This window comes from Sceloporus occidentalis, unplaced genomic scaffold (genome assembly GCF_023333645.1).
Source record: "Sceloporus occidentalis isolate IW3139 unplaced genomic scaffold, rSceOcc1.0.p SCAF_4, whole genome shotgun sequence".
Taxonomy (NCBI): Eukaryota; Metazoa; Chordata; class Lepidosauria; order Squamata; family Phrynosomatidae; genus Sceloporus; species Sceloporus occidentalis.
The window spans coordinates 92,223,879-92,251,700 of record NW_028316984.1 but is presented as its reverse complement, the minus strand read 5'-3'; the positions used below and the strand labels follow the sequence as shown (position 1 = coordinate 92,251,700).

Here is a 27,822-nt window from a genome sequence, read left to right as displayed (position 1 = left end):
ACTGGATGGAGACATTCTGTGTTGACAATCTACTAGGGTGGAGTGGGATCTTTAAGAAAATGTACCCTTTCACTTATCACTGTCCTGACCATACACACACATCTTAGCATCTGAGGAGAAGCAGAGGGGTAACCAAATCACTTTCAGCTGGAACTGTGGTTACCAACTTCAGGTCATCATATGCTGTCGTACTTCCAATTTTCAGAGGCTCTCAACAGCAGCATAAATGCCCAGGAATTTGTCGAGGTGAAGTCCAACGTCTGAGATCCTAGCTTGGGAACTAGAGGAAAGAAAGTAATTCTACTTGGGTCAAGGTGGCTGTGTTACCCTGCACTATATAACTCAAAGCAGAAATACAATTTTGCTGTTAAGGACAGAAACATTTCTCCTGCCTCTTTGCCTGTAGCATGCTGTAAAGCCAGACACCACCCAGCGGTCTTATAATAAATAGCAATTAATTGCGAGAGAGGATTCCGCTTTTGTATTGCTCCACAGTTATTCTTTGCACAGACATGCAAAATTCACTTGATTTTCATATAAACAGCAAAAAACAAGGTTTGCTGTTTGGAGTTTACAATTTTTTGGAATGTTTTAAGCCAAGACTGGTTTAATTTGTGGATAAAGAATCCATGGATAAAGAGGGCCAACCATATAATGCTGGGTACAATAGATGCTAGACTTGTGAGTTATGAGAGGGAAGAAAAGGAAAAAAAGGTATCTTCAGGAATATCAGATGCCTTTTATGATTGATCTGACAAGTTAAAAAAATCAAATGAATGAATGAATGTAGTGCAATAGTCAGTGTTACCTTCCAATCCACCTTGCATAACTACACTATCTTGTCTTTCTGCCATTTCATCACCTTTTGGGGTATGAACTGCAATGAATTTGGAAGAGACAAATAACTCCATCTAATAAAATTATAAAATAATAATTGAAAACTATGGCCTGGTTGGTTTGACTGCACATGTATAAAAGCTTTGGGTGTTTCTTGTTCATTGCATTGTCAATATAGTGTTGGGCTGTATCTCTACTTTTAGCAATACCTAGCTGATCCAAAGATGAGAGATTGTGCTCATTCATGAAAGTTGATTTCTAGAATGCAAGCATTTCTAATGCTTGGGTGGCACTATATCCCACTCTCATTACAGTAATTGCATCTGAGCTGCAGAGCGGGAAGAGTTGGGAAAGCTGGGGAAAAATTAACTTATGGGTGACAATCTGCCCTGTACCCTAATGTTCATCCTTCCAATGAGCATATGTTCTGCTACTCCATTGTTGCTTGTGTTTTCATTCCACCATTGAATAGGACAAAATATAACACATTAGCTTTATTGACCAGCAACATAAAATTGCATTTAAAGCATGGTTATTGTATGAGGAAAAGAGAAGACCAGAGACAAACTATCAACTGACACACCTGGTGCTCTCTCCTTATAGCACAATACAGTTCATAGGAGGATGGGGGAAAAGAAGGCTAGCAATATACATAGACACTTCAGTAGTCAAATACTGTTTCAAGCAACTGTAGTCAGTAGTTTCCATTTTAGTTAGTCATCAATTTCTCAAAGCAAAAACACTATGCAGATGTCAAGAAATAATTTAGTAATTTTATCCTACAATATAGATATTTGTTCTTTTTGACAATGGGAATGGCAGAAAATCTGTCCATTGTGTTACATTTGCACATAATGATGATGGAAAGATTCATTTTCACCTCCCTAGCTGCCTACTGAATACTCTATCAGGTTGGAATCTCTTGACAAAGTCAAGGGGACACTCCTCTGTGAAGGTGCAATAGGCTACAAAAAAATTAGTTACAGGAAAGCATGCTTATGTGAAGTGCTGGCCTGCCAGGGCTACACATGGCCATCAGCCACTTAGAATTCATGGAAGAAATTCACACAGGAAACTCATTGGTTAGGGAAGAAGGATGGCCAGGTCTGAAGTCATTAACTTGCAAAAGGAAAAACTAAATGCCTTTAGACTATTTGATTTTTCTTGCTACTATGCCTGGGAAGACAGGGATGAAAATCTGCTGTGGACCTGCAATGCAACTATTTGAAAAGAAGCTAATGATGTCAATACACAAGCTGCCACGATTATCTACTTAGCAGCTTCTCAATGTTATGTGAAGTATATTCTCTTGGATGTTGTTGCTGCAGAATTAGACACATAAATGTAGTGTGGAAACAGAGGATAACCAAAATGTTCCAGTATTGAAACCAAGGCATGAGGCAATAGTACAATAGGAAAAGCTAAGGATGGGTAATATTGTGGCATTGGCCATAGAACCAGGACATATAAAGGGTACTTAGAAAACAACTATTAGTGACAACCTTTGGTACAGATGAACTCTTGAGAAATCTAGCAAATCCAGTGGTGGAAGTCATTCCTAAGTCAACTTCCCCCATGAAAGAGGAAGTAGGCACTATGGTTACAGAAGATACCAGGCACTCTTCTCCTTTGTATCATGTAATTCAATTTGGTTCATGCGTCACTGTCATTTTTAAAAAAGATACCCCAAGTCAACTTTTAAAAAAATGTAGCACACTTAGTAAATTAATGAGAGGGGAACAAGAGAGATGAGTTCTGGATCTCAAGTCCAGTCAGATAATACCTGGCTGGCTAATGAAACCTTTAAGATTGATATAAAAGCTAGTAATGCTATTTTCTTCTAATTCATTTTCTCTCTAACTAAATGAAGTGTCATTCTGGGGAAGGATCTAAGTCAGGGCATGTTTTATTCCACAAAGTGGGCTTATCTTGACAGCACCTTGACAGTTTTGTAATGGCATGAAACCACTTTAACTGAAATCTCCAGAGCGGTATGGTTTTTTTCTTTCTTTTATAAATAGACTAAGGCTTCTAATTAAGAGAACAAAAGAATGTCCTCCAACACATGGTTTGAAAGGCACAACATTTCTCTCTCTTTTTAGAGGGACCTTCTGCACAAGCAGGAGGGAGTGAGTCCTTGAGAAAAGAACTGTTGGCTTGGTTGGGTAAGCTAGTTCATCCATCTCTTGGGCAAATCCTCCAGAAAATCAAGGTGAAAGATAGCCCAGCAGGGGTGGCAGCTAGCAAGGGCAATGTCTTCCTTGGATGAAATGAAGCTGTCATCAGACTTCTGTATGGCATTTCATCTGAGTACAGGAAGAAAGTATTGAAGCCTGCAACCTGCGTATGCTTTTTGCATCATGGCCAGTTCTCATCCCTCAGGAAATATCCAAGATATTGATTAAAAAGACTGAAGATGAAACAAGGTGGCACTGGATCCTTGGTGGTTTGGATGACGTCTCTTTCAGATTGTATACTCAGCTTGACTTGTAACAGTTTCTTGCAGGCAAAATTTTACAACATTATTTTGGACCACAAAGAAACACAGCTGGATGAAGAAGCACTTAACCTCCCCTTACTGCTGCAAAATGGAAGGGGGCTGTTATCTCTGGCAGAGGCACTGGGTGATCCAAGAATAAGTTTCAATAAGCAGCAAAAGTCCTTGTGAGGTTGATTCTTCCACGCTGCTGGATGAAGGGTAGGGTGATGGGATGGAACGTGTTGGAGTTGAGCAGGTGGGTGGACTTTAAGCTCCTAGTAAGGTTCTGATTTCAAGCTCCTGTACAAACAGCAAGTGAAGATCATCCCAAATATCTGGAAGGTAGATACAACAAGGGTAAGTGGTAGGAAATACATGGGAAGAGTTTCTGCATCAAGTCAACATACTGATCTGAACACACAAAAAGGAACTTTCACCTCTTGCACTTTTACAAAGCCAAAGGAGAAACAAGAGCCCATACTTCATAAAATGCCTGGACAATTTCCAAAAACTGTCATTTTATTTGTTGGGACAGATTGGTAAAGGGTTTGTGCACTAGGGAACCAACTTTTGCTTGCAATGTCTTCATGTCTGCTTCCCCTGCCCTGCATTTTGAATAACACAGTGTTTGATAGGCAGAAGTGTGGAGCATTCTAGGCAGAGTTTGAAAAATCTTTTTGGCCCATAACTGATTGGATGGTGGAGCACTGTTTACCCTCCAGATATTGGTGACCACAATTCCCAGAATTCCTTACAATTTGTTATTATGGAAGAGGCTGGCTGGAATTATAGACCAACACATCTGCGGTATTAAAGGTGTCCTACTCCTGATTCATTTGAATGAAAGGAAGACTTGAGCAGGACGGCATTTTGTCTGAAGTAAGAGACAAGAGACAACACCAGTAAAGGCATTCCTTCTTATTTTGGGATTTTCCACAATTAAAAAGAGAGAGAGAGAAGAGAAAGATTCCTTGTGCATAAATACACATTGAAAAAAGCCAATCCTGAGGGAACTGACTTTTACAACAAGTTCTGAATAGAAGGTATGCTCTGTCTCTGGAGTTACCTCTTTGGAATTAAGACTAAATCACATTTCATTTGTGGCAGAAGAAGAAATGAAACATTCTAAAATTATTTGAAATGGGTAACAAAGGGAGAGGCACATCTAATTAAGGAAACTTAATATATTATTGTCCAAACTCTCATGGTGTGACAGTTGCTACAAAATACATCAGTTTTGCTGGGAAATTTTTAAAAAGCTATTTAAAAATAGCCCTTTCTAATGGCAGTGTTTAATCCAGCTGCTGTTGTAATGCAACACCACTAGAGGCTGCTTTCTGACTGCACTACAAACAGATCTGTGTTCACATCCCGTCTCTCCATAAACAGTGCAGTAATTTTCCTGAGTCATCTCTATCTTGGCAATTATAAAAACACAGACATGTCTCCACCCACTCCAATCCTTAATTTTTTTCTTTGAAACACATGAGTTATTGGGCCTTCTGTTTACATGCTTACTGCAACTGGGAAGCAAGAGTCTCTCAATTTCATAGGGAAATCTAGAATTATGGGCAGACAATGACCTATATATAAAAGCAACAACAATATATGCTTACATTATAGCTTTTTAATGACTTTATGGTTTCTATCACACTTATACACAATTCCTCACATGGTTGCATCTACTAAGTAGCAACCCTCTCCAGGTAGGGAAGGTTTTACACAGAGTCAAGTTTTGAAGCCATCAGTGTGTATCCCAAGTGATTAATTAAAGCAAATGAAGGCAGGCAAGCTGCTATTTTTGTTGCACTGGACCAAAATATTAACTCTGGGAATAGATAACAAATACCATGTGCATACATAAATACCATTTCCCAAAGGCAATATTTATCGGCCAGAATATTCAAACAGGTATGGTGCAATTTGAGATGAGATTTAAGCTACAACTATTAGTGCATCACAGGAAAAACAAGGTCAGAGCTAATCCCTATTTCTATGATCTAGACTCCTACTTACTCACAATGATTAACTAAAGTTTAAAAAACACTGTGAGGGAACATATTAGGCCTTAAATTTAACCCAAAGGTTATGGAAACCCAAGCTGAAATAAAATTACAAAATGGTGGTCAACTGAGATGTATTATATGCAATACCAAATCCAGACAAAATAAGTAATGAAATTAAATGTAATATTTGCAGAACATTAAAACAATTGCTGTTGAACTACAGACCAGCCTTCTGTGATATTTTGATTTGTAAGATCAATACAACATGATTTTTGAAAGCAGTGGCCACATGCTTTTCTGAAGGAAAATTCTCTGCTATTTAAGCTTCAGTTGGTGGAATCCTGGGTTTTATACCACTGCTTGTCAAAACAGATAGCCTTATACATCTTTAAAATCTTAAAGGAACTGCACTGGCTGATAATACACTTCTGGTCAAAATTCAAGGTGCTGATGATGACATTCAAAGTCATAAACAGTTTGGGACTTTGACACTAAAAGAGTGCCTCTGCTTATTTATGTCTACCCAAGAACGGAGGACTGATGGGGGCAGGGGGGCTCTTATCTCTCATCAGTGAGATCAACACTTTACAGGAGAAAATGAGAGAGGCTTCTCTATTGTGGAACTGCAACTGGGAAATGTCTGTACATGGGGGCCTGACTCCTGCTAAAGCTGGCTCCATTCATTAATAAAAACAAGACTTTATTAAACCTTTGTTCCCAACTAATTTCTTCCAAAACACATGTGTACATCAAGGTAAACAGTTTTAACCTTTTAATCTGATTTATTTTAGTAAATTTTCAATTTGTTTTAGTCTGTTTAAACTATCATTTATTATTTTAAATTTCAACTTGTTCCAAACTGCTAAAATTGATGTTACTTCTATGCTACCTCTGAGATCAAGTGATAATTGGTTGAGATATAAATATTTAAATAAACAAATGTTCTAATTATAACTAAGACAATAGCTCTATTCAGACATTGTCTTTGAGGCTAACTAAATATGGAAGGATGGGCATATGGTAATCTTTCACCTCTCTGCCACAGGTATGCTTATTTGTGAGCCACTTTGGATACCTGGGAGAAAGGTGGCACAGAAATGAAATAAATGAATAAATAAATATGCTATGGTATGTATAGACACACTCCATGTGAGATGAACCCTCATGAAGTTGTCCCTTTTGACTCATCCTCTTCCAACCTGTCAGCAAGTTAATGGGTGGGTGGGGAAGAACTATCTGAATTGGGCTAATACCTTTGAATTGTCATACACAGGCTTTCTTTGTAAGGCATATGATAGCCCAAATGTTAACAGTATGGCTAAGAAATGGCCAAAATACCCCAGTTTTACAGGATTCTGCTTTAAGTCAAATGCTTCAATGCTTATTTGCACAAAGTTTTGCACACAAAAATATATCTCATAAAAATTATACTTTTTTTTCTTTTGCTGATTTGGATTCTATCAAATTAACAGTTGTAGAATAACTTCAGTGAAATGGTTATGGGATCTTGAAAGAAGAACAAGTGAAAGTTCTAAATATTTCCCCTAAGGTAGTATCAGGTGTGATTTTTGTAGTTGTAAACTATGTATTGCATTTATGTCCATTTTAATTGAGATATAGTGATTTTTGTCAACCATTGTTTGTTTACCTTTCCATTTTTTCTGCATTACAGTGTTACAGAAGGCTGGTCTATACATTGAACCACATGTCATTAAATACTCTATGACTAATACTGTAGTCTCATGACAGGTATTGGGCTAGTCGAGAGAAATTTTACCTGCTCTCTATTTTGTAATTTCTCAGCATTTGGTTTTAAAAGCTTTTGAGATCAGTTCTAAACGGAGTATTAGCTTGCCTTCAAAGCTGATTAAATAAATAGTGTACTGTAGTTCAGGATGCAACTACTGTAAGCCGTCGTAGAGTTGGCTTCAGACATCTTGGCTGTCAACTTCACTTGTAAGGCCAAAAAGTGCTTAAGTGTCTCACTTAAATACAGATAGATCTGAATTCAGAAGGTCTAAAATATTAGGAGGGAAACCCCACACAAACCAATTCTAGCCTCAAAACCCTCAAATCTGTGAAATCTCCTTGTTTAGATAGCTTTCACCCATGTTCAGAGAAAGCCCCTGAAGCGCTCAGAATTCTAGGATATTGCACAGGTACTCAAATAGGACAACTTTTGCATGACTAAAATGTTCACTCAGGGGCCTATCAGTACCTCTAATGGTATTTTAAAAAACCTGACTTCTTTTTTCTCCAGCAGCAGACTAACTGGCATAAGGTCAATCTAGGACAACTACCAGGCAGAAGAATATGAACAACCTCCTCTCCAGCCAGTTCTGGAGAAAATATGCACCTTTCAGGGTATTCCTATATTATGGAGAAAAGAGATGCTAACCATCCATGTTGTGATTACTTATCCAGATGTCTTCTGCAAATGTTGTCATTTGACATCTTTCAATTTAGTGGTAAACTTAATGATGAACATCCAAGAGCCAAATTTTGTTCAAATGTTATCTTTTGATCAATCGCTTTCCCATATGAGTAAATTTAGGGAAGTACTTCCCTTACTATATATCTCTCAAGCCTTGAGTTCACCTAATTTAATCTTTCATACCTGTACAAATGCAATGCCAAGCCCCACTGCTCCAATAATTTTCAGGTGTTCCTGTATGAAATTTTCCAGTTTAGTGATGCAGCCACCCTGGAAAAAAGGGATAACATAATTTTAAAATTAAATAATGTGTTCTTATGTTATATTTCTTTCTTTTTTGTCTTTTTTCTTTTTAGCTGTATTGATAGTCAGATCTTTCAAGATACACAGCAAGCAAACAAAAAACTGGGCTGTAAATGAGCAAAAGGCCAGGCTTAATACCCTCAGTCTCTACAACACCAGCAGCCTTTAGACCTACAGCAGCTGGCACCACAAAGAGATGAAGCAACACCCAGGGTCTCAGGAGATCAGTTACTGCCTGCTCCATCTTGAACATGTTGCCTTTGGCCTTCTGCCTGCTCCTTCCTCATCCCTGCCAAATTATTGCAGATACAGAAGATGTAACAGGATTAGCTGGATAGTGATGCAAATGCTGGCAGGAAGAGAAGGCTGCTTGATAAGGAGTGATATCTTTGTGACAGTGGGAATAGAAGCATTTGGCTGGCATCCTATTGGTAAATTATGATGGTGCAAGTCAGACGTGTGCCATCACAAATCATTTTTAGGTGCTGCAGAAGTCAGAATTCTGTTTCACCCATGCACTGATCAAAATCTTCCACAACTCACTTTGTAAGCATCAGAGACCCCACACCTCAGGCATTTCTGTGTTGTTGGATGGAGGAGATGAGTGGGAATGTATCCAGCTATTTTCCTATAGTTGGAGGTGATACAAGGATGTCATCTGCACAGGCCTCCTGAAGACCATGTAGCTGCCTCTCGCAGTATTTCCAGCTACAGGAAAATAGATGGATGCATCCCCACACTTCCCACCCACCCTTGATTCTCCAACAACACAGAAATCTCCTCCTAGCTCCTACAGATTCTCAGTATGTTGCGTTGCTCACTTTATCTTTTTGTAAAAACAGTGGCTGCAGAAGCAAAGATCATATGCCAGCTTTATAATCTTTCTTTTGAAGCAGAGGAACACCACTATCGCCCCTGTGGAATTCTATACATTCTAGATAGAGATGTAAATCCTGACTTGGTTTATTCTTGTGAGGTAAACAAGAAAATGGGGGGAAGGATTCTCCATGATTATGTCACAGTGATTTTATTGTTATATGGGAACCATTTTATACATTTTCAAGATAAATTTTTGACATTTCTGTAAAGGCACAAAATTCAAAACTGCAATAAATGTAAGGACTAGTTATAAAAAAATATAATTGGAGGGAATTATTGGCATCTTTTTGATCCATGAAGTATGTGCCTGTGTGCTTGCTGTGTGCGCTTAGCTACATAAAGGGAAGACATTGGTTTTTTGCAGATACTTTCTATCCAAATTGTGGAAAACTCAACTGGAAGAAAATGCTATTCTGTATTTCATTCCTGTTCTAGAGGCAAGAACCTTTATGGAACTGGAGGCTGTCTAGCCATGCCCAAATAGCCAGTCTCACCCAAATCTTGCCACCTGAGAGATTTTTTATACATCTCTAATTTTAGATGAACTGTGGGGTACACCATCTTGTTGACAGCAGATTTATCTATTAAAATATTTGCATATTACTTTTTCTGAAAAATTCAGTGCTGCAACGAAAATAAACTTTAAAAACAGTGCTACAAAAACAGCAACTAAAAGCAACACTGTTGACCAAAAAGCCTAATGGAAAAAGTGTGTGCACCCTCCAATCGTTTTTTTTTAAGCACTGGAGATGGAATTTTCCTCAGGGTTTCAGGAAGGAAGTTCCACAAATGTAGAGCAATTACACTAAAGCTCTCATGATTCCTTAGGGAGAGAGAATGACTGTTCTGGAAGACATTTAAAACTATAATGGTCTGAACTTTCCATCTGCACAGACCTTCTCTCTGTAATATCTCAAGCAACCACAGGTTTGCTTGTCATATGGGAAAGAATTGGATGCCAGATGAAGAATGGTATGTCACACGAGGCAGGTCTATATAAGACGACTTCAAATCTCTGATAAGATCTCCAGGCTCTGATGAGATATCAAATCTCATGGGAATCCAAAAACAGTATCTATCGTTATAAGATAGCAATTTCAGTTTGTTGATTGGCCTGGCCAGACAGGAGAGGAGGAAGCATGGCATCAAATAAGCCTGAATCCAACCGAGCTCTGGCATTGGATGCACAACAGGCCAGTCTATTGCATACCAAATACTCAGGGGTTGGTCTGGTGAGAGCACAACTGGCACCTACTCTCAAATACAGTATTTGGGGCATCCCATTTGCCTGATAAAGGAACCAGTGGCCTTTGAAAGCTTGTGAGATGCACTGCACGCCTTCTGGTTGGCTTAATAAAGGTAGCACTGCAACGTGTACTTTGGATTTTGTTTTATAGTCTTCAGGAGCCCTGTATTTCCCCACACAAGTTAAGTCAGGTATAGACACAATTTAAGAGGGTCCAGAAGCCAATTTTAACCATCACAAAACCCAAAATGGGATGTACTCCAGCCCCCAAAACTGTAACCTATTTAATCCAGAAGTGTTAACTTCCACGTTTTTAAAAAAAGAAATTAACATTAGCCCTCCCCTCCTCCCCCACATGACATTTTTTACTGTATTGATGAGCACTGTGCTGTAAAGGAGATTCTACATTCCACGGGATTTTTATAGCATCCACATACAGCAATACAGCATCAGAGAGAAGTTCAAAATTGGGTTATGCATGTAGTCCACAGATTGTGTATGGCCACTCTTATACAGGGGGTCCTTGGTATCCACTGAGGTTTGGTTCCAGGATCCCCTGTACATACCAAAATTTGTGGATGCTCAAGTTCCATTATATACAATGGGGCACTAAAATGATATCCCTTATATAACAAGGCAAACAACAAGGTTTGCTTTTGGGAATTAAAAAAAACAACACATGGATGGTTGAATCATGGATACAGAGGGCCAACTATGCTAGATAAACATGGATCTAATCCAAAATTCTTACCAGGCATAGACAAATTGGCTAGACTTCATAATCAAAGCCATGGTCTACAGAACAATACTAGTCCACAATCATTGTCTGCCAATGTCTGGCAAGTTTTCAGGAAAGAAACAAACAATTGTAGCCAATGGCCACAAATATGGTACCAGATCCTGGCACATGACAGGGTGGGGTGGGGTGGGGACTTTTGTCCCACACATCATATAGCTTGAGATGCACAGATACATAGTAGCTGTACTCTGAAGATGCTACATCCAACTAATGTGCATTAATTTATTGGGCAGTTTCCTTGATCCACAATCCGCAATGTCTTAGAACTATGCACCCTTTACAACCTGTTATACGTAGGAGGTCAGTCACAAAAGCAGAGTAAAAAACACATCAGATAAATGCTTTACAGTTCATCCCAGCTCTCTGGAAATATTTATTTTTACAGCACCCTCCATCTAAATGCCACTTTAGGAGAACCATTCCCAAGGAGATTACATATTTAAAAAGAGACCATGGAGAGAAAGGGGATAAAAACTAAAGGGAAAACAGAGTGGGAAAATAAAAGTGGAGAACTCTTGCTTCCTTCAAGATATCCCCTTTTCCTCTTCTACTCTTCTTTAACAAAACACTTTAGAAAAGCAGATGGAGAGGGGAGCAGGGAAATCACTTGTTCTCAGCAACCAGCAGTCATGTCCTAAGGCACAGGATTTAGTCTGCCTCTGCCTGATCAAAACAAGCTTAGTTGCAGAAGTTATTCATGCTCTTCATATCATTTAATCCCCCTGTGAGCCCCACTGAAAAATGACTGCTTTGTCATCATCCTCTTCTGGAAGAACACTCTACAGACTGATAGGTCAGAAATTGGATTTCATGATTAAATAAACTTTGAGGCATTTTGAGTAGAAAGAAGAACTTTTAAAATGCTCTAGGGACACGAGGTCCAAATGTTGTATGCTAGGATGTGTTTCTTCTGCTGCACACTCAAAACTCCAAAAGAACAAGCAGACAACAGAATAAATTACATTCAAAAGATTGCACTAGCCTTATCATGAAGTACAGTGGATCCTTGGTATCTGCTGGAATTTGTTTTTGTTTTCCTAAATGACTTTTTAACCTGGTGACTTGTGTGTAATTACAACTGAGAAAAGTGGTCTCAGACCATCTGGAATCAGTTTAGACTGTGAACAAGGGTGATGGTTCATATTTGGATTTGGGTTTATCTTTACCTCTTTATAGATGTTTGAAGGATGATCTCTTTCACCACAATTGTTCGTTATTGTCTTGCAGCAGCTATCCGGGACCTTCCTCCCTTTACCTTCAGGAGATTTGATCCAATCGCTGTCACTCCAGTCTGTATAATTATGGCTGCCACAGCATTTAAACTAAAGACACAAAGAAAAACATAATATGAGGGAGCCATTAGCACAGAGTTTTTCTAGAAGGAATTACAGCACTCAGATGTCTATGACTGAATCATACTTTGGAGTGCATGCATGTCTCACCTGCACAACCTGAGACACATTTCCCTAAGGAGAATATAACCCGCCTAGTGAACAACAAAGACTGCCTGGTAGAGAACAGCACCTGCCATATATGGTTAGGGGACTGAGAGTATCACTTCCCAAAGCTCTCCTGGAATTTCTATCAGGCAAGAATTAGGACTGTTTATGGTTTTATCCAATGCATTGTAAGGGTTTGAGAATTGGATTACAACTCTAGAGACCAGATTTCAATCCCCACTTGTCCATGGAAAACCAGTGACCTTGGGCAAGTCACACACTCTCAACCTCAGAGGAAGACAAAGGCAAACAAATCTTAACAAATCTTGCCAAGAAAACCCCATGACAGGTTCACTTTCAGATCGCATAAACTGAAAATGACTTGAAGGCATACAACAACAACAAAGGTTTTAGGACGTGTTCCCTCATCCTGTCAAGAGAAACATGTACTATATCAGTATAGTATTGGGGGGGGGGGGGTAGGGAGAATGAAATGCATTTCATAAAAATGAATTTCCTTCAGAAATCTTTAAACAGAAGGATTGTTAACAGAGAGTTACCATAAAGTTATACCACTTCCTGAAGTTGTAGGCAAATATTTTCAGATACAACCGAGTTCAAAATGACCCCCAGAAATGAGCAAGTACAGTACTTCTCAACACAAACTATCATGAAAAGATAATTTTTCTGTGACATAGGGAAGATTCTATTGGACAGTGGAGAATTAGAAGTATGTAGGTTTTAAAGGTTTTAAAGTATGTTTTTAAAGGGATTTTTTAAAAACATAATGACTCCTTATCTCATTCATAATGATATTAAGAACAATGAGTAATTTATTGATTTTCTAAATAGGCACTATATTGTTTCAACACTTTCAAGGTTCCTTTCTCACAATATATGAAGAGAACAGATTCTGGGCTAAGCATCTGTATCCATCAACTATAACTGATAAATTTTAAAAAGCATTATGCAAAGTCACTTCCCACAGTCACGCCAACAGAGACAGAACTGAACCCAAAATCTCTAAACTTAGGTGGGACCAATTTCTATGTCATTGTAGTTAAGGAACATGTTGACTACAGAGCTGCAGAATACTAACACAAAAGGTTTATGACCATTTTTTTCCAATGCTCTAGTGGTATAATTGAGACCAACGGTTAATGGAAGTACTGTCACCCCTCCTAATGCACAGATCGCCGATCTGCGACCTTGAATGTATATGGAGGGGCAACCTCTGCTATTTGTGATGGTATGCACGTCCGGCCCATGCGCCCTTGCTGCATGTACAGGGCGTGCTCCATTCAAGCCTATGGGGCTTGAATAAGCGCGAGCCTCCATTTTCAATGGTGGGGCAGAACGAATCCCCCACAAAAACAGAAGGCCAACTGTATAGACTTAAAGCAGTATTTGAATGAAGACAGTCATCATTGCTATTTATTATAAATACATAGGATGTATGACAGCTAGGTTATACTCTTTCCAAAATAAAAAAAGACACTTCTGGACATTCTTACTCTGTGAATCCACATTCTCTAGAAGCAATCAAATATGCTGCATAGCACAGAAGAATTTAACAGTCATAGCTACAGTGAGCTCATTTGTTGTAAAGATCTTGCACGCTCATATTCTTCCTCTCCATTGCAGTCCAAAGACGTTTCCTCCCTTCCTCTCTTCTGTTCCATCTTGTGTCATGTCTGTGTAGAATTATCCTGTTTCCAGTTAATTCAACCCAAATCTATGCATGTTTATCCTCTATTTTCAATGGAACACATTCTTAATAAGCATGCACAAAATCTGTACCATCAGCCTGTAATTGTATGCACACACTTGGAAGTCAAATCCCAAACTGGACTGATTTTCTGAGTGAAGATATGTGGATTCTGGTTATCGCTACACACAAATCAGTGGAGTAATATTAGCAGACTTACATTTCTTCTTTCCCTGCATGTAAGAGGGGACTCGCTTAATTTCCATACCATCTGCCATGTTGTCCAGCAGGCATTCCATTCAGGCAGTGTACACGGAGTGCCGTAAGGCTTCCAAAGACCAATTGTGTTGGAGCACTTTTCTTAAGATGGTGTATATTTATAGAGTCATACTACCAATACTATTACAAAGACTTTTACAAAAGTCATTGAACATATATATTTTTTTAAAAAGCCACAGCTGTAAGGTGCACTAACAGAAAAACAGAAACAAATTTTAAAAACTGACAATTCCCCCTATCATTGTCTGCTATAAAGTCTTGTTTTATTACTGATATAAGAAAAGTTTCAACTTTGAGCAATACAGCTAATCATTATTCCTCACTTGCTCTTCTGTAAGAATTACCCTACATATGCTCCAGAACCAGACCATGTCTTTCCCTTTTTTCAAAACTGAAAAATCTAGGTAGTCCTACATGGTGACCTAGCCCAAGTATTGTATGATGGATAGACTTGAAATGCAGTTCAAGTAAGATAAAAGAACTAAGAAGTAAGATAAAAACCCAGCTGCTTCTCCCTTGAAGGTCTATGCTACTTTGTAAATTATGTTTCTTATCATGCTTCTCTGTTGCTGGCTGCTAGCGGCTTCAAGAAAAATGCAAGTGCCTTAAAGAAAGTAACCTTCCACATTCAGAAACATTATCAAGTTTACTTATTGGCCATAAAAAATGCAAAAACATTTTTTATATCATTATCATCTAAAGATTCATCTTCTGCTCTACTTTTCTCTTGCATGGAGGTCATGGTATCTGGGGTGGGAGAAGGGGAAAAACAGAAAGGTGCTTCAGCTTCTCAGTCACCAAATACGGCTGCCTCTTCCTTTTAACCAGATTCCACTTGTGCTTCACTTCTGGAATTTTCTGCTTCAGGAATGAGGCCAATAATGCTAAAAATATGCATGCCCTATCCAATGCCTCTTGACTGCTATTCTAAGGAGGTCAAACCAAAGTGGAAGGCATGGGAAAATTATATTTGCCTGACCTATCAACAGTGCAAACAGGGCAGCCATGGAACTCTTCTGTAAAGCTAAATGTTCTGTAAACAGGAAATAAATTCAGATTGCTGTCTCTGGTACTCAGATCTCTTAATGATGTTGTTTATATAATTCACCTGCCAAAGAAAGTGACAGATGGAATAAATAAGTATAGACCTATCATGTTTTTATTATACACAGAGTAACAGAGAAGCCTCGTTGCACACAAAATGTCCCCATGTACACCTCACAGGGAGAACAGGGGTAACTACTTGAGAGTGAAAGTATGAAGATTTTTCAAACGGCATCATTATATCGTTCCTTTATTGTCCCAAAGTGTAGTGGAATCGTCTTAACAGATAGACGATTCCAGAAGATTTTCACATGAGGTTGTTAGTGTTCTTAAATCATTGATATATCAGAATTCAGCAATAAATGATTACAAAACGATTTCAAAACAGTTACATTCACACACTGGACACAGCAATGATTTAAGAATGATTTAGCAACGATTTAAGAACATTAACAGCCTCATGTGAAAATCTTTTGGAATCGTCTATCTGTTGAGACGATTCCACTACACTTTGGGACAATAAAGGAATGATATAACGATGCCGTGTGAAAATCTTCTATATCTACACTCCACGGTTTCACTCCCAAGAACTACAATTCCCATGAGAAGAGAGGAACTCAAGATTAAACCACTGTATTTTGGAACTGCAGATCAGGAGAGTATAGTCGATTTCTCTAGTAGAAGTCTAATCCCGCCACCAAACTAAACAACAACAACAACAAAAACCAAGAATCTGCAGGATGGAGCCATGGGATTTAAAGGGGTATCAAACTGTTCTAATTATGTAGTATAGATTCATCCTTAGCCTCTCCTCTTCATCTTTTAAACTTACATGCCAGAGCACAGCACAAACTGGCTCCTGTGTTTTCCCTCAGTTTTTCAGCACACAAAAGCCTACGCTGGGAGTTCTGACATGCATAGAGTAACACACATTGTTCTTACCTAGACCTTCCCAGATTTAACAGGAAAGACTGAAGAAAGCTTCTTCATACATTGAGCTGACTGTATTCCTAATTACATGGAGGCTTCTAAGCATGCTCAGAGGAAAATACACAAACTAGGGAGGATGGGATTGTAGACAGGGACTATATTGGGGGAAAGGGTGCACAGAGTCCATATGCACTCCATACACAAGGGCAAATTCTCTGTTCATGCATAAGGCCTCTGTGGGGCTGGCTCCCCCTTGCTGTATCAAGAATGGATACTACATACATTTTCTCCTAAAATGTGTGACTGAATCATAGACATGACACAACAACAAACACAGAATCATATAATTGGAAGAGATCATGAGGGCCATCCAGTTCAACTCCCTGCCATGCAGAAATACATAATCAAAGCACTCCCGACAGATGGCCATCCAGTCTCTACATTGGTAACATCAGTATTATACCTTCTGAGAAACTAAAGCAAGATTTAAGGGACCGAGTACATTTTCTCTACCAGCATGCATCTCTTCAGTCCAATTTGGAAAGTCAAGCAACACTGTGAAGACGAATATGGGTCAAAGAATTGCAGTCACTGATGTCACTGTCCATAGTAGTCAAATGGAGAAATACTCCTGCATTTTCTGTGGCGTGGTTCCATGAACCAAAGAAAGAAAGGAAGAAAGAAAGAAATCTTGTGCTCCACTGAAATCTCTCATTTCCTAGACATACCTCCTGCTGCAGTTTGTCCACTGCACTGGTCACGCCCTCTTCTCCCTCCTTCTGGTACTTCTTAGTCATTGTCTCCTTCAGATTTTGCTTGAGCTCTGCATTCAGCTACATATAAAAGGAATAGAAAGAAAATACTGGGATACTCTTCTTTAGCAAAGCTCCCTCTATAATGACTGCTGCCAATTTTTCTCAACAGGACTTTTACTTCAGTGCAAAAAACAAAAAACAAAAACACATAGTGGTTCAACAGATCCCTAGCCCAATTTGTAAGACATAAATTGAGCAGAGGTTATCTGCATTTTCTCCACCTCACCCTCCTTTTTATAAAAACCTAAGGCAAGACTGTCTTGGGTCTCCTTCATATCAATTTACATAAGAAACAGGTAGTATATTTTGCAAACCAGAAAGACAAAGTACTTGAATTCACGCGTGCTTGGAGTCTGCCTAAAATGTTTCAGGGCAAAGACTCTGGAATGACTGGATTTCTGGCATAGGTTTTTAAGTAGCCCTGGTGCTTTTGGAAATAAAGTTCTTGTGTGGACACCATCAGCTACAACTTTGCTCCCAGGTATATACTTCACCACTACTGAATTAAGTGCATCATTGCATTAGTGAATACACTTTCCACTAAAACGCCTGTGGAAACAAGAAGTTGCCTCATTCAATGAAAGGTCAACATGCTATTTAAATTAAATTAAATAAATATAAACACAAATATAAAAATATAAATTTAGCTGCCAACATGGATAGGTTACAGTGGAGCTCTGCCCGCTCAAGGTCTCAGTTGTACCTTCTGCAGGAGTCACAGAATCCACCTGGAACCTTTCATATCTAAAGAAAATGTTCTATCACAGAGGTTCACAGAAGGAGGAACAGCTGCCACAGCAAAACAAAGCCAACATTTTGCAGTAAATGTACAAAGGTAACCTGTCACAGGAGTGACTCAAACAGCATTTGTTTGAGTCCCAAAGAACCATTGGCCTATACACAAAAGGGGAGGCCTTGCTGGTATCCAATGTAAAGTTTAGAAAAGGACTTCTCAATTAGCAAGTTCCCAACAGGGAAAAAGAAAAACGAATTACCTGTGGGTTCACAGGGAAGAACTGCAGCATGGAACAAAAGCAGCAAAAACACACACAGTTTTATAAATGCATACTGGGTAACATAGCAGCAAAAGGGAGAAATAAAAGAGGCATTTTAGCAAAAGACAACACCTTGAGCCTTAGGAATCAGGGGAAAGGAGACATGCAAGTCATGGTTAGCGTGCAAAGAAATGGAGCCATAGTAACACAAGTTAGATCCATGCAGTCATGCATCTCTCTCCTAAGAGCCACATATTTCGGCATGACATGCCTTCTGTCCCCCCCCCCCCCAGTCATTAAAACTGATGCCATGCATTTCTTTAGCCTTGATTCAATTTGTTGGTCTATTCTCTGGTAAAAATCAAGCATCACATTCTACCACATAGTTTTCAGAAGCAGAATCCTGTGGCATTAAAATAATAATGGCACTGTGTTTAATCCCACTAATATATATCATGTATACCTCCCTAGTATACAACCACTCTCTAACACTGATGTACCCTGTGTGTACAGCATACACTTGACTCCTCTGTCAGTTCAAAGGTCACAGCTAAACCGTTACTTGGCTATCAGGAACATTTTACAGGCTCACTTGTCTCTATCCCCTCTTTCAATATATCATTCATTATCCGGCTCCTGGTAATCATGATTTATCACAATACCCAAATCAGTTCCCCTGTATATATAGCTTACACAGTAAGCAGTAGACCCATCACATTGTGACATGATTGACAGCAGAGGCAAAAGAGCAAACTGACTAGATCAATGGACACTGTGTAAATATGGTATACTTGTAGTTCCACGCTGAGATCACAACCACAAAATTAAACACTGAATACCCCCAAAGAAGGGCCTGTATCATCTTTTCTAGATAACACCCCACTCCCCCTTTCCAGCCCCAGGATGCTTACTGTCCTCAGTAGAAGATAGATATATAGATCTATATAGTGCAAAGTATGCACTAACAATAGTAAAAAAAAGAATTGTTAGGCTACTATTCTGTAGAAGAAGCAATGCATTGGCTAGTCATTCCATATAATATTACTTTGTCAAGCAGAAAGAGAGAAAAGCAACATAGGAAAAATTTTGTATTCCAAGCACACATGATGTTAGCCAGATGCTTTGTTAGCTGGTATTTTCACAGATCATGAAACTGGTTCTGGATTAGCTCAGTGATGAACAATTACATGTTATAGTAAAACAGGCAAACACCGAACATTATGAGGCAGCCTTCCATCCTTTCATAGATTGGTAAAACCTGTACCCAGCTTGTTGGGAGCAATTAGCTTATAGATTGTGAACTGCTTAGGGAGTGCTGTGTGCACTGATAAGCAGTACAGAAATGTACATGCTATAGCTACTGCTGTATTAAATAACATTAACAAATTTACCATCATAAAATGGTAGCACAAGGCATGTCATGACCTTCAGTCTACTTAGAACATAAAATATATTTAATTGATTAAAATTCTGAACACAAAACCTTTCCTAAATTCCTATTTAAAGAAATATGCAACAAAACTAGGTATTTAATATTACAATATATGTTTTTACTTCAGCGCTGGAGTCAGAGTCAGTACATTTCTACCAACTTCGACTCCATCCAAAATTACTTCCAACTCAACAACTCTGCCCTCTTCAATATTCTCTCTCTCTCTCTGCGCCATACACACACACACAATTTCTTTATAATCTCAACCTCTTGGTCAAAGTGGGTTTCTGGTGTAACGTGCTACTCTACTCTACAGGGGGTTTCATCTGCAACACATATGATTAAAGTGACAGTGAGGTTTAGTAAGGGAAAGCCTTCTCTTGTTATAGCGTCCAGTCACCTGCAACACTGCTGCCACTTCCATAGTAACAGTAGTGCTGGTTTGCATTACATATTGGGCCAGAATGTGCTCAGACCACAACCGAGAGCACTGGGAGAAGGCTGCAGAGAGTGAAAGGGGATTGTGATACAATATAGAACCAAGAGCTTTAAGCCTGTCATACTGATGAACTCTCTGCCAGTTGTTAATAATAATTCCTTACCTGCTGGTAATAGATATAGGCTAAGATTCCAGCAATTATCTCCAGCAAGAAGATGCACAGCAGCAATATAAAATACTGCAAAAACAAAATAAAAAGTAGAGCATAAGGTTACAGGTAAAAGACAGTCCTGGAATCTTTATATAGAACTATAGGGAGATGTTCAGTTCTAACAGTTAGGCTCACCTTTCCCATAAAAATATCCTACTGATAAAACAGAATTACAGCTATGAGTAGTACAGAAGACAGATACTTCATTTGAATAAGATACTTCTATTTTAAAACAAGACACTTGGAGCACAAGCCTTCCTTTGCACTCAGTTAGTGCTTCCAGGAATACTAACTGGCTTCAAAAACTAGAGCACACTCCCTGCACATTTCATTTTAATGAGGAAGTGCCTCATTGAATGGTTTAACAAATGCTTTGTATAATGCTTAGTTTTTATTCTTGTTGTTGCTGCCATATTGCTGAAAATTACTGGCAAATGATATAGGAGGTATTGTGGGAATTCTTTGTTCGTCTTGCTCGGAAGAACTGATTGATATTTCTCTTTCTGTTTCTCAACTTGATATGTTAGTTTTGTTCATATATTAAGGCTGAATCGGCACTGCAGAAATAATGCAGTTTGGTACTGCTTTAACTGCCATGGGTCAGTGCTATAGAATTCTGCGATTTTTAGTTTTGTGAAATATTTAGCCTTCTGTCAGAGAGCTCTGGTACCAGAACAAACTACAAATCCCAAAATTCAATAAGATGGAGCCATGGCAATTAAAGGACTATGATTGGAGCCATAGCAATTAAAGCACTGCATTATTTCTGCAGTGCAACTGAAGCCAAGAGGAAAAGAAGAAACAGAAACTGTGGCTTCTCATAAAATATGGGGTACTGTTGCAATATTGAAATTACCTCAAGGAAACCTGATTAGTCGACAACCATTTCATTTTATGTATGATGCAAAGTAGTCTCCCCCTTGACTTGAAAGTCTAGTTCTCCTCTGGAACATTTTGCACTGGACTTACCTTAGTGCCCTAAGCCCTAATTTATTGAGCAGCACAGAACAGGTCTTATTGTAGATACAGCCTTTCATTAACTAAAAATAGAGAAATGTCATTGGAGCATAACAGCAACAACAACAAAAACAATGATTTGCAAAATGATTGCAAATTTTATCACCCACAACAAGAAAGAGTTTCAACACATTACAATGCTGTGTTGAGAAAATTGCCAACTCCCTGTGACATTTTAGAACTTTTCTGTTGATGTATGACTGCAAACCCTTAGGTTTTTGTGTAAAAAAAAGTTTGTGCATAAGAGGCAAATTGCAAAAACTTTCTATGCAACTTTCATCTTGTCATTAAAAAGTACCAAGAAGTGAAAAAGCATTATTAAAATACACAAAAACTCTTCTAATCTTACCCAGAAGTTGGGGCAGGGTTTGAAATAATTCATTTTTGCATGTGAGAGTGAAGCAAGTAAAGATTTACTTCCCTATCATGATGCTGATTCAGGTTCATGTAGCAAAATATTGTCTATTCTCTGTGGCGATGAGTCTCCAGAAGGAGAGGCAAGATGTCTTTCCCTGTCATTCTGCCCAAGATCCTTTTAGAACTGGAGAGCCTGGGGACTGAACCTTCTGCATGCAAAGCATGTGTTCTACCACTAAGCTTATGACCCCTCCCTGATGATTTCCACAGCTGTGATTCCTGCTTCTCTCTTGCCAATGCCACTTGTCTTGAAATGCAACCCTTCTAACTGACATCATTAGAAACTCATCACACACTTGTTAGGCGGCCCTGGAATGCTTAATTACTTGAGGCAGAAAGGATATTGGAATCGTTGGGATTCTTGGAGCTACCAAGTAGACAAAAGTCCATAAAGTGCCTGAAGCAGCACAGGAACTGCTTCAGGAACTTTGAGCTGAATTGTCAGGCAGTTGCATCTGAGGCAGGGGCAATGAATGAAACCTATTAAGAGATCTCTCAGAGCAGATAATTCAGTCAACAAACACCTCTGTACTGGAACTCAACCAGTAGTCTAAGTCTTCCAGATTTTCCAGTGCCCTGCCTTGTGCCAGTCAATTTACATAAGCTGTACTGAACTGTAGATTTGCACACACCATTAACTACAGACTTTAGGACTGGTCCACATTACAAGATTAGACAACCTCCTTTCAAATCACACTGCCTGAATTCAAAGATCACTTCCAATATGGCCTCTTCTATATCACCACCACCACCCTGAGCATAAAGCAGTTGGTGACCGAGGCAAATCTCTTATCAGCTATGGTGTTCTGTCTTCAGAATGCTCTCCTCTAAGCAAGCTTTCCCAATAACTTTCCTGCACCAGGTTAAACCCTTTTAATTTCCCCAGGCCTCAGTGTATTCTGTAATAGTTATAACATATTTCATTAATTTTTTAAGTGTTCTGTTTATCTTTTTGTTTCAACCTTCAAAATTTTAGGGGTGTGTGTCTTTGGGTATGAGTGACTTAGTAAGAGAAGGGGGTGAGGTAGACAGAAAGACACACTCTTGCTAACTACCTCTGCAAATACATCCTGTTTAGTTATTTAAACAATAACACTTGAAATATTTTTTGTGCTCTTAGGCTAAAGTCTGGCTGATAACCTCAGCCATGCCCACCTACACCCAATGTCTATGGAAGCATCACTTCATCTGCATGCTTGGACAAGATATTCTTTCATACCATCAGAATGAGTAACCTAATAGTGAGCTGGCTAGCCAAAGGCTGGACTCAACATTAATGGGAGTCTGAAACAGAACAGAAACATGTCTTAGACCCAAAGTATTACATTTTCTTTTGTTGGGACAGACAGGCTAATAAATGCTGCCACTGACATCATCCCTCTGTCAGTCTGAGACATTACAGGAGAGGAAGCAAGCAACCACTGAGATGGAAAGCTCTTCTTTTCTGGCTTCTGTTCTGTTATTACCTCATTTGAGATTATATCTCACACCACCACACTCCACGCCAATAGAATTATCAGGACTTAGAGACAAGTCCCAGTTTGAATCAGCACAGCTTTAGGACACTGAATAACTACCATGTCACATATCCCTCACCACAGCCTTTCATTTTCCCCCCATCTGTAATTCTGCAATCCAAGAGAAAATTGGCTGCATTTAGGATTCAGGTAACAGAACCACTAGGTACCTAGCTAAGCCTACAACTCATTTATCACTCAAACACAAGCAGGGGGGGAAAGATACATCATACTGAAGTGTCTTCAAAACAGAGTGCTGATGACTCAAGTACATTATCAAGCCACACCACACTAGAGATGAGGAGGAGGAAGGATTCACCTCAGTTACTATGAACCAAAAGGAATTGGGTGAGTGGTATTCCTTCTTTGTTGTGGAAGATCAATTCTGGACAGAGGCCTTCTGGCATTGTAGTAAAAAAAATATTATGTAGATGTTCTGTCTTTCCCTCCTTAACAGAATTTTCCTTTTGGAAGAGGTGGAGGAGAAGTAATAGCAACTAAATGTGGGAAGTCTGCAAATGGAAAATCACATCATCTGGACCCCCTGCTAAGTTATATAATGGAGTCAGGGTGATAGGTATAATAAAAGCATCTCCAGTATGAAGCAAAAGTCATGTAAAGGAAAAGTTCAGTAGTGCCCAGAAATATGTCCCTGTCTAATATCCTTTCTCTTGCACCTGAGGTAGCAATGGTGGAGGGGAGGCTCTTAGAGAAGTGGAGAGAATGTAATAAATCGTACACTGAGAGATAGAGTCACCCCCTTTTTGAACTAAACGACCCACTCAAATAAGGCCATTTTCTCTGAATGACTAGAAATACAAAGAAGATGTAGCCTCTTTGCATTTCATTCATCATGATTATCCACAAACTTTTCTCACCTACTCTGTGCCATAGTATAGCTCAGTACAACAAGAAAATGGGATTTGATGGTACATAGGCCTTCACCCTTGCTGTGAATACACTTGAGAAATGAACTGAGCTCAGTGTTGGCAGAAACCTTCTGGCTAACAGTCTGGCTGGTCACAAAGTGTTTGTTGTGCATATTTGCTTAAGGCCAACTGAACTGGAAGCCAACTGACAGCAGACAATAGATCTGTCACAACCAGCCACTCAAAGAAGGGAAGATGGGAACAAAAGGACTTTTTGTTCCCAAGAGATGATTATTAGTTTTCTGTGGCAAAACAACAAAAATCACTGTACCAAAATTTTCACTTGTGATTTCTGCCTTGGAGGAACTTAAATTTAAAAAAAGCAAGGGTGTGTCAGGGTGGCCGGGGGGGGGGGGGGGGAGGAGGGAACTCTTTAGTACAGTGGGCTATTGTATGCATGTAAAATGGAACAGTATGGTCTAGAGGCTATGCCAGCTCTGCTATCCTCACAAGCCATGAGAAGCACTTCAGAAATACCATCAAGATGTCTTTGTCCTTCCAGGATAGTGGCCTTTGTCATGCACACAGCAAAACCAAACTTCAAGCACTGCTTCCCCCCCCCCCCCTTTTCTCCATCAGAAAAGTCTGCTCTTCCCTGACATCCACAGCCTCAACTATTTAGTTGGCACAGTGATGATGTTCACTCTGCCATTCCAAGCCCAAAGCCTTTCTGTACAGTCAAAGAAAACCCACCACTCTCAGCAGGCTCCGCTGCTCTCTGAATGTAGCACAGCAACCCAAGATGCCAGTGATCATGACAACAACACCTGCCACAACCAAGATGTAGGCTGTTGCCATGTATGTATTGGACTGCAGGAGGCTAATGTAATCACTCTTCTCAGCCAGAGTCCAGATGCCCACTGCCATTACAGCTCCACCTGCCAGCTAAGACAGAAAGAAAATGTGAGTAGAATGCAAGTTCATAGAACAGACATTTCCCTAAAAAACAAAAAAATGAAACATCACTATTATTATTATTATTATTATTATTAACCTTTATTTATAAAGCGCTGTAAATTTACACAGCGCTGTACATACAAACTTTTAGTTAGACGGTTCCCTGCCCTCAGGCTTACTCATTGCATTCACCAAGCTCTCCTGTAGCAGTGCTTTTTAAGTGATCTGATGTGTGAGATTAGAAACCTTTTCCCCAGTATGACAAAAACAGTACCATATTTGAACCTATTGGCTAGAGTTCTCTTTCTTTCCTAGAAACTCTCCAGTGACCAGCAGCTAATCATTCACAGACTGATACTAGTCCATGAACCACCACTTTCAGTAGCATTACCCTATAGGATCCCATGATAAAGAGGCTCTTACAGATTTTGGTGACACCCAAGTGAAGTAGCATTTCCACTCCTAATCCTTGACTACCACACAAGTCTTTATTAGGACCAGAACAACAACATGGAAAGATATGTGATCTCTGACAGAACCACGTCTGCATTATTTGGTATTGTGTGGTACATAGGGCCTGAACAGACAGGCCAAAATAAAGCTAATTCGGGTCACTTTGGAGGTATGCTGTTTAAATGACACACACATCTTAAGAGGCCAGAAACTGCACCAAAGCTGTGCAGCTGTGCAGCTCCTTAGGATTGGAGCATGGTTTTGGCGCAGCTTCTGGCCTCTTAGGATGAATGCATCATTTAAACAGCATACCTCCAAAGTAGCCCAAAGCAGCTTTATTTTGGCCTGTCTGTTCGGGCCCATAGTCTAGCCAAGCTGTTTTTAGACTATAGTTTTTGTGGGTTTTTCAGGCTATGTGGCCATGTTCTAGCAGTTTCTTTCTGATGTTTCGCCAGCATCTGTGGCTGGCATCTTCAGAGAATGCTTTGCCTGGAAAAATTGGGTGCATATATACAGTGTGAGCCTGGGAATGCAGGAGTGATTTGCATGTGTTTTGTTCTGTGTTGATGGCTGGCCTCAGCCTGGGAGGCTAATGCAAACGAGGATTAATGTCTGCTAATTGGTGATCATTATCTGCTGGGAAAGCCCCTGACTCTGAATGGCTTCGCATTTGCATCTGCTGAGTCTTAATTTTGCTATTCCTCAGGACTGGTAGCCAAATTTTGTTCACTTTAAGGGTTTCTTCTTTCCGGTTGAAATTGTCCAGATGTTTGTGGATTTCAATGGCTTCCCTGTGCATCCTGACATGGTAGTGGTTGGCATGGTCCAGAACTTTGGTGTTTTCAAACAGTATTTTATGCCCAGGATGGTTTGTGGCATGTTCTGCTACTGCTGATTTTTCTGGCTGGCCCAGTCTGCAGTGTCTCTCATGTTCCTTGATTCTTGTTTGCACACTGCATTTGGTGGTCCCTATGTAGACTTGTCCGCAGCTGCATGGTATGCGGTAAACTCCTGCAGCTGCGGTCTTTTGCATTAGCCTCCCAGGCTGAGGCCAGCCATCAACACAGAACAATACACATACAAATCACTCCTGCATTCCCAGGTTCACAAAGTATATATGCACCCAATTTTTCCAGGCAAAGAATTCTCTGAAGATGCCAGCCACAGATGCTAGCGAAATGTCAGAAAGAAACTCTGCTAGAACATGGCCGCATAGCCCAAAAAACCCACAAAAAACTATGGATGCCGGCCATGAAAGCCTTTGACTTTACATGTTTCTAGAATCTCTTAAAAGATGTCCAATCCATTTGCAATGAATGACAACAACATTTGTTTCAGCTCCTGTGTCAGAATCTCTAATCACCTCAGAAAGTTCTTTAGATCAGTGCTACTCAAAATGGTGGTCCCTAGACTGATGCCAGTCCACAAACCATTGGCTTCCAAATACTGGCAGTAGGCATCACAAGTAATTTGACACAAGCAGTAATGAGAAACAAGCAGGTAGCTTATAAAAAGACTCTTAGGTAAAAATGAAGGGTCAGAAACTAATTTCTCCCACCTTCAATTGATTATTTGTTTTTGCGTCACCTCTAGCAAGTGCTACACATGTTCAAAGGCTATAGCAGGAAAGTTTGCTTGTCACTCCTAAAGGGAGCCATGAGAAAAATTGGGGAAGCCCTCCAGAACTCTATCGCTTGAGAATGTATTTGAAAACTGCCCTATTATCGTCTATGTCAATCAACAACTCTGAAAGCCAGCATATTAGAAAGTAGAGTTCCAAGTTACTGCAATAGTTTTATGTGTGTAAGGAATTTCTCTTATGGAGACAGCATTCAAACATGCTACTCCCAACCTGCACTCTAAAGTCAAAGTGTACTAGGAGGTTTGTTTATTTCATGAAATTATAAATTGGCTCTAAATGGTCTGAATGATGTTGAATTTACATCTACTTATTTTGAGGCAGATGGTAGGGAGATTTATTGTTGCCTTTAAAATAATATAGAAGACCAACAAATCTGTTCTACTTACCCCCATGCTACAAGATACAGGATACCCCAAACTCATAGCATGAAACAGCGAGGTACACAAAATGATTGCAGGTGGCTCCTTACCCAGAAAAAGAAGTTGAAGATGAACAGCAGGTATTTGAGACAGATGGTCCCACATGTTTCCTTGTTTTCACTGTATTCACGCATTGTCACAACTGATCAAAACTGTGAGAAAACTAACATTGACAGAGAAAAGAAGATGAAATTATATTAGAATACCACCCATTTGTTAGCCAAAGTGCAACAATCCCCCCATTCTTTTGCTATCT

General features: G+C 39.5%; 1 protein-coding gene across 2 annotated transcripts in view; it reads right to left on the bottom strand.

Annotated features, from left to right (window-relative positions):
- Window positions 1-1,318: 1,318 nt before the first annotated feature.
- The window catches only part of LOC149314347 (CD151 antigen-like), a 55,885-nt gene continuing 29,381 nt past the window's right edge, over window positions 1,319-27,822 (bottom strand). Inside the window, exons 2-9 of one of the 2 annotated variants that reach the window (XM_089520911.1) lie at window positions 27,617-27,729; window positions 24,849-25,040; window positions 20,228-20,302; window positions 18,194-18,214; window positions 17,112-17,216; window positions 12,150-12,305; window positions 7,940-8,026; window positions 1,319-3,651 (exon numbers count right to left, since the gene is read on the bottom strand). In XM_089520911.1, coding sequence (XP_089377037.1) covers window positions 3,592-3,651; window positions 7,940-8,026; window positions 12,150-12,305; window positions 17,112-17,216; window positions 18,194-18,214; window positions 20,228-20,302; window positions 24,849-25,040; window positions 27,617-27,700 — 780 coding nt within the window. In that variant the 5' untranslated portion in view covers window positions 27,701-27,729 and the 3' untranslated portion in view covers window positions 1,319-3,591. The remainder of the gene's footprint in view (window positions 3,652-7,939; window positions 8,027-12,149; window positions 12,306-17,111; window positions 17,217-18,193; window positions 18,215-20,227; window positions 20,303-24,848; window positions 25,041-27,616; window positions 27,730-27,822) is intronic. The other variant, XM_089520912.1, reaches the window with a different exon arrangement.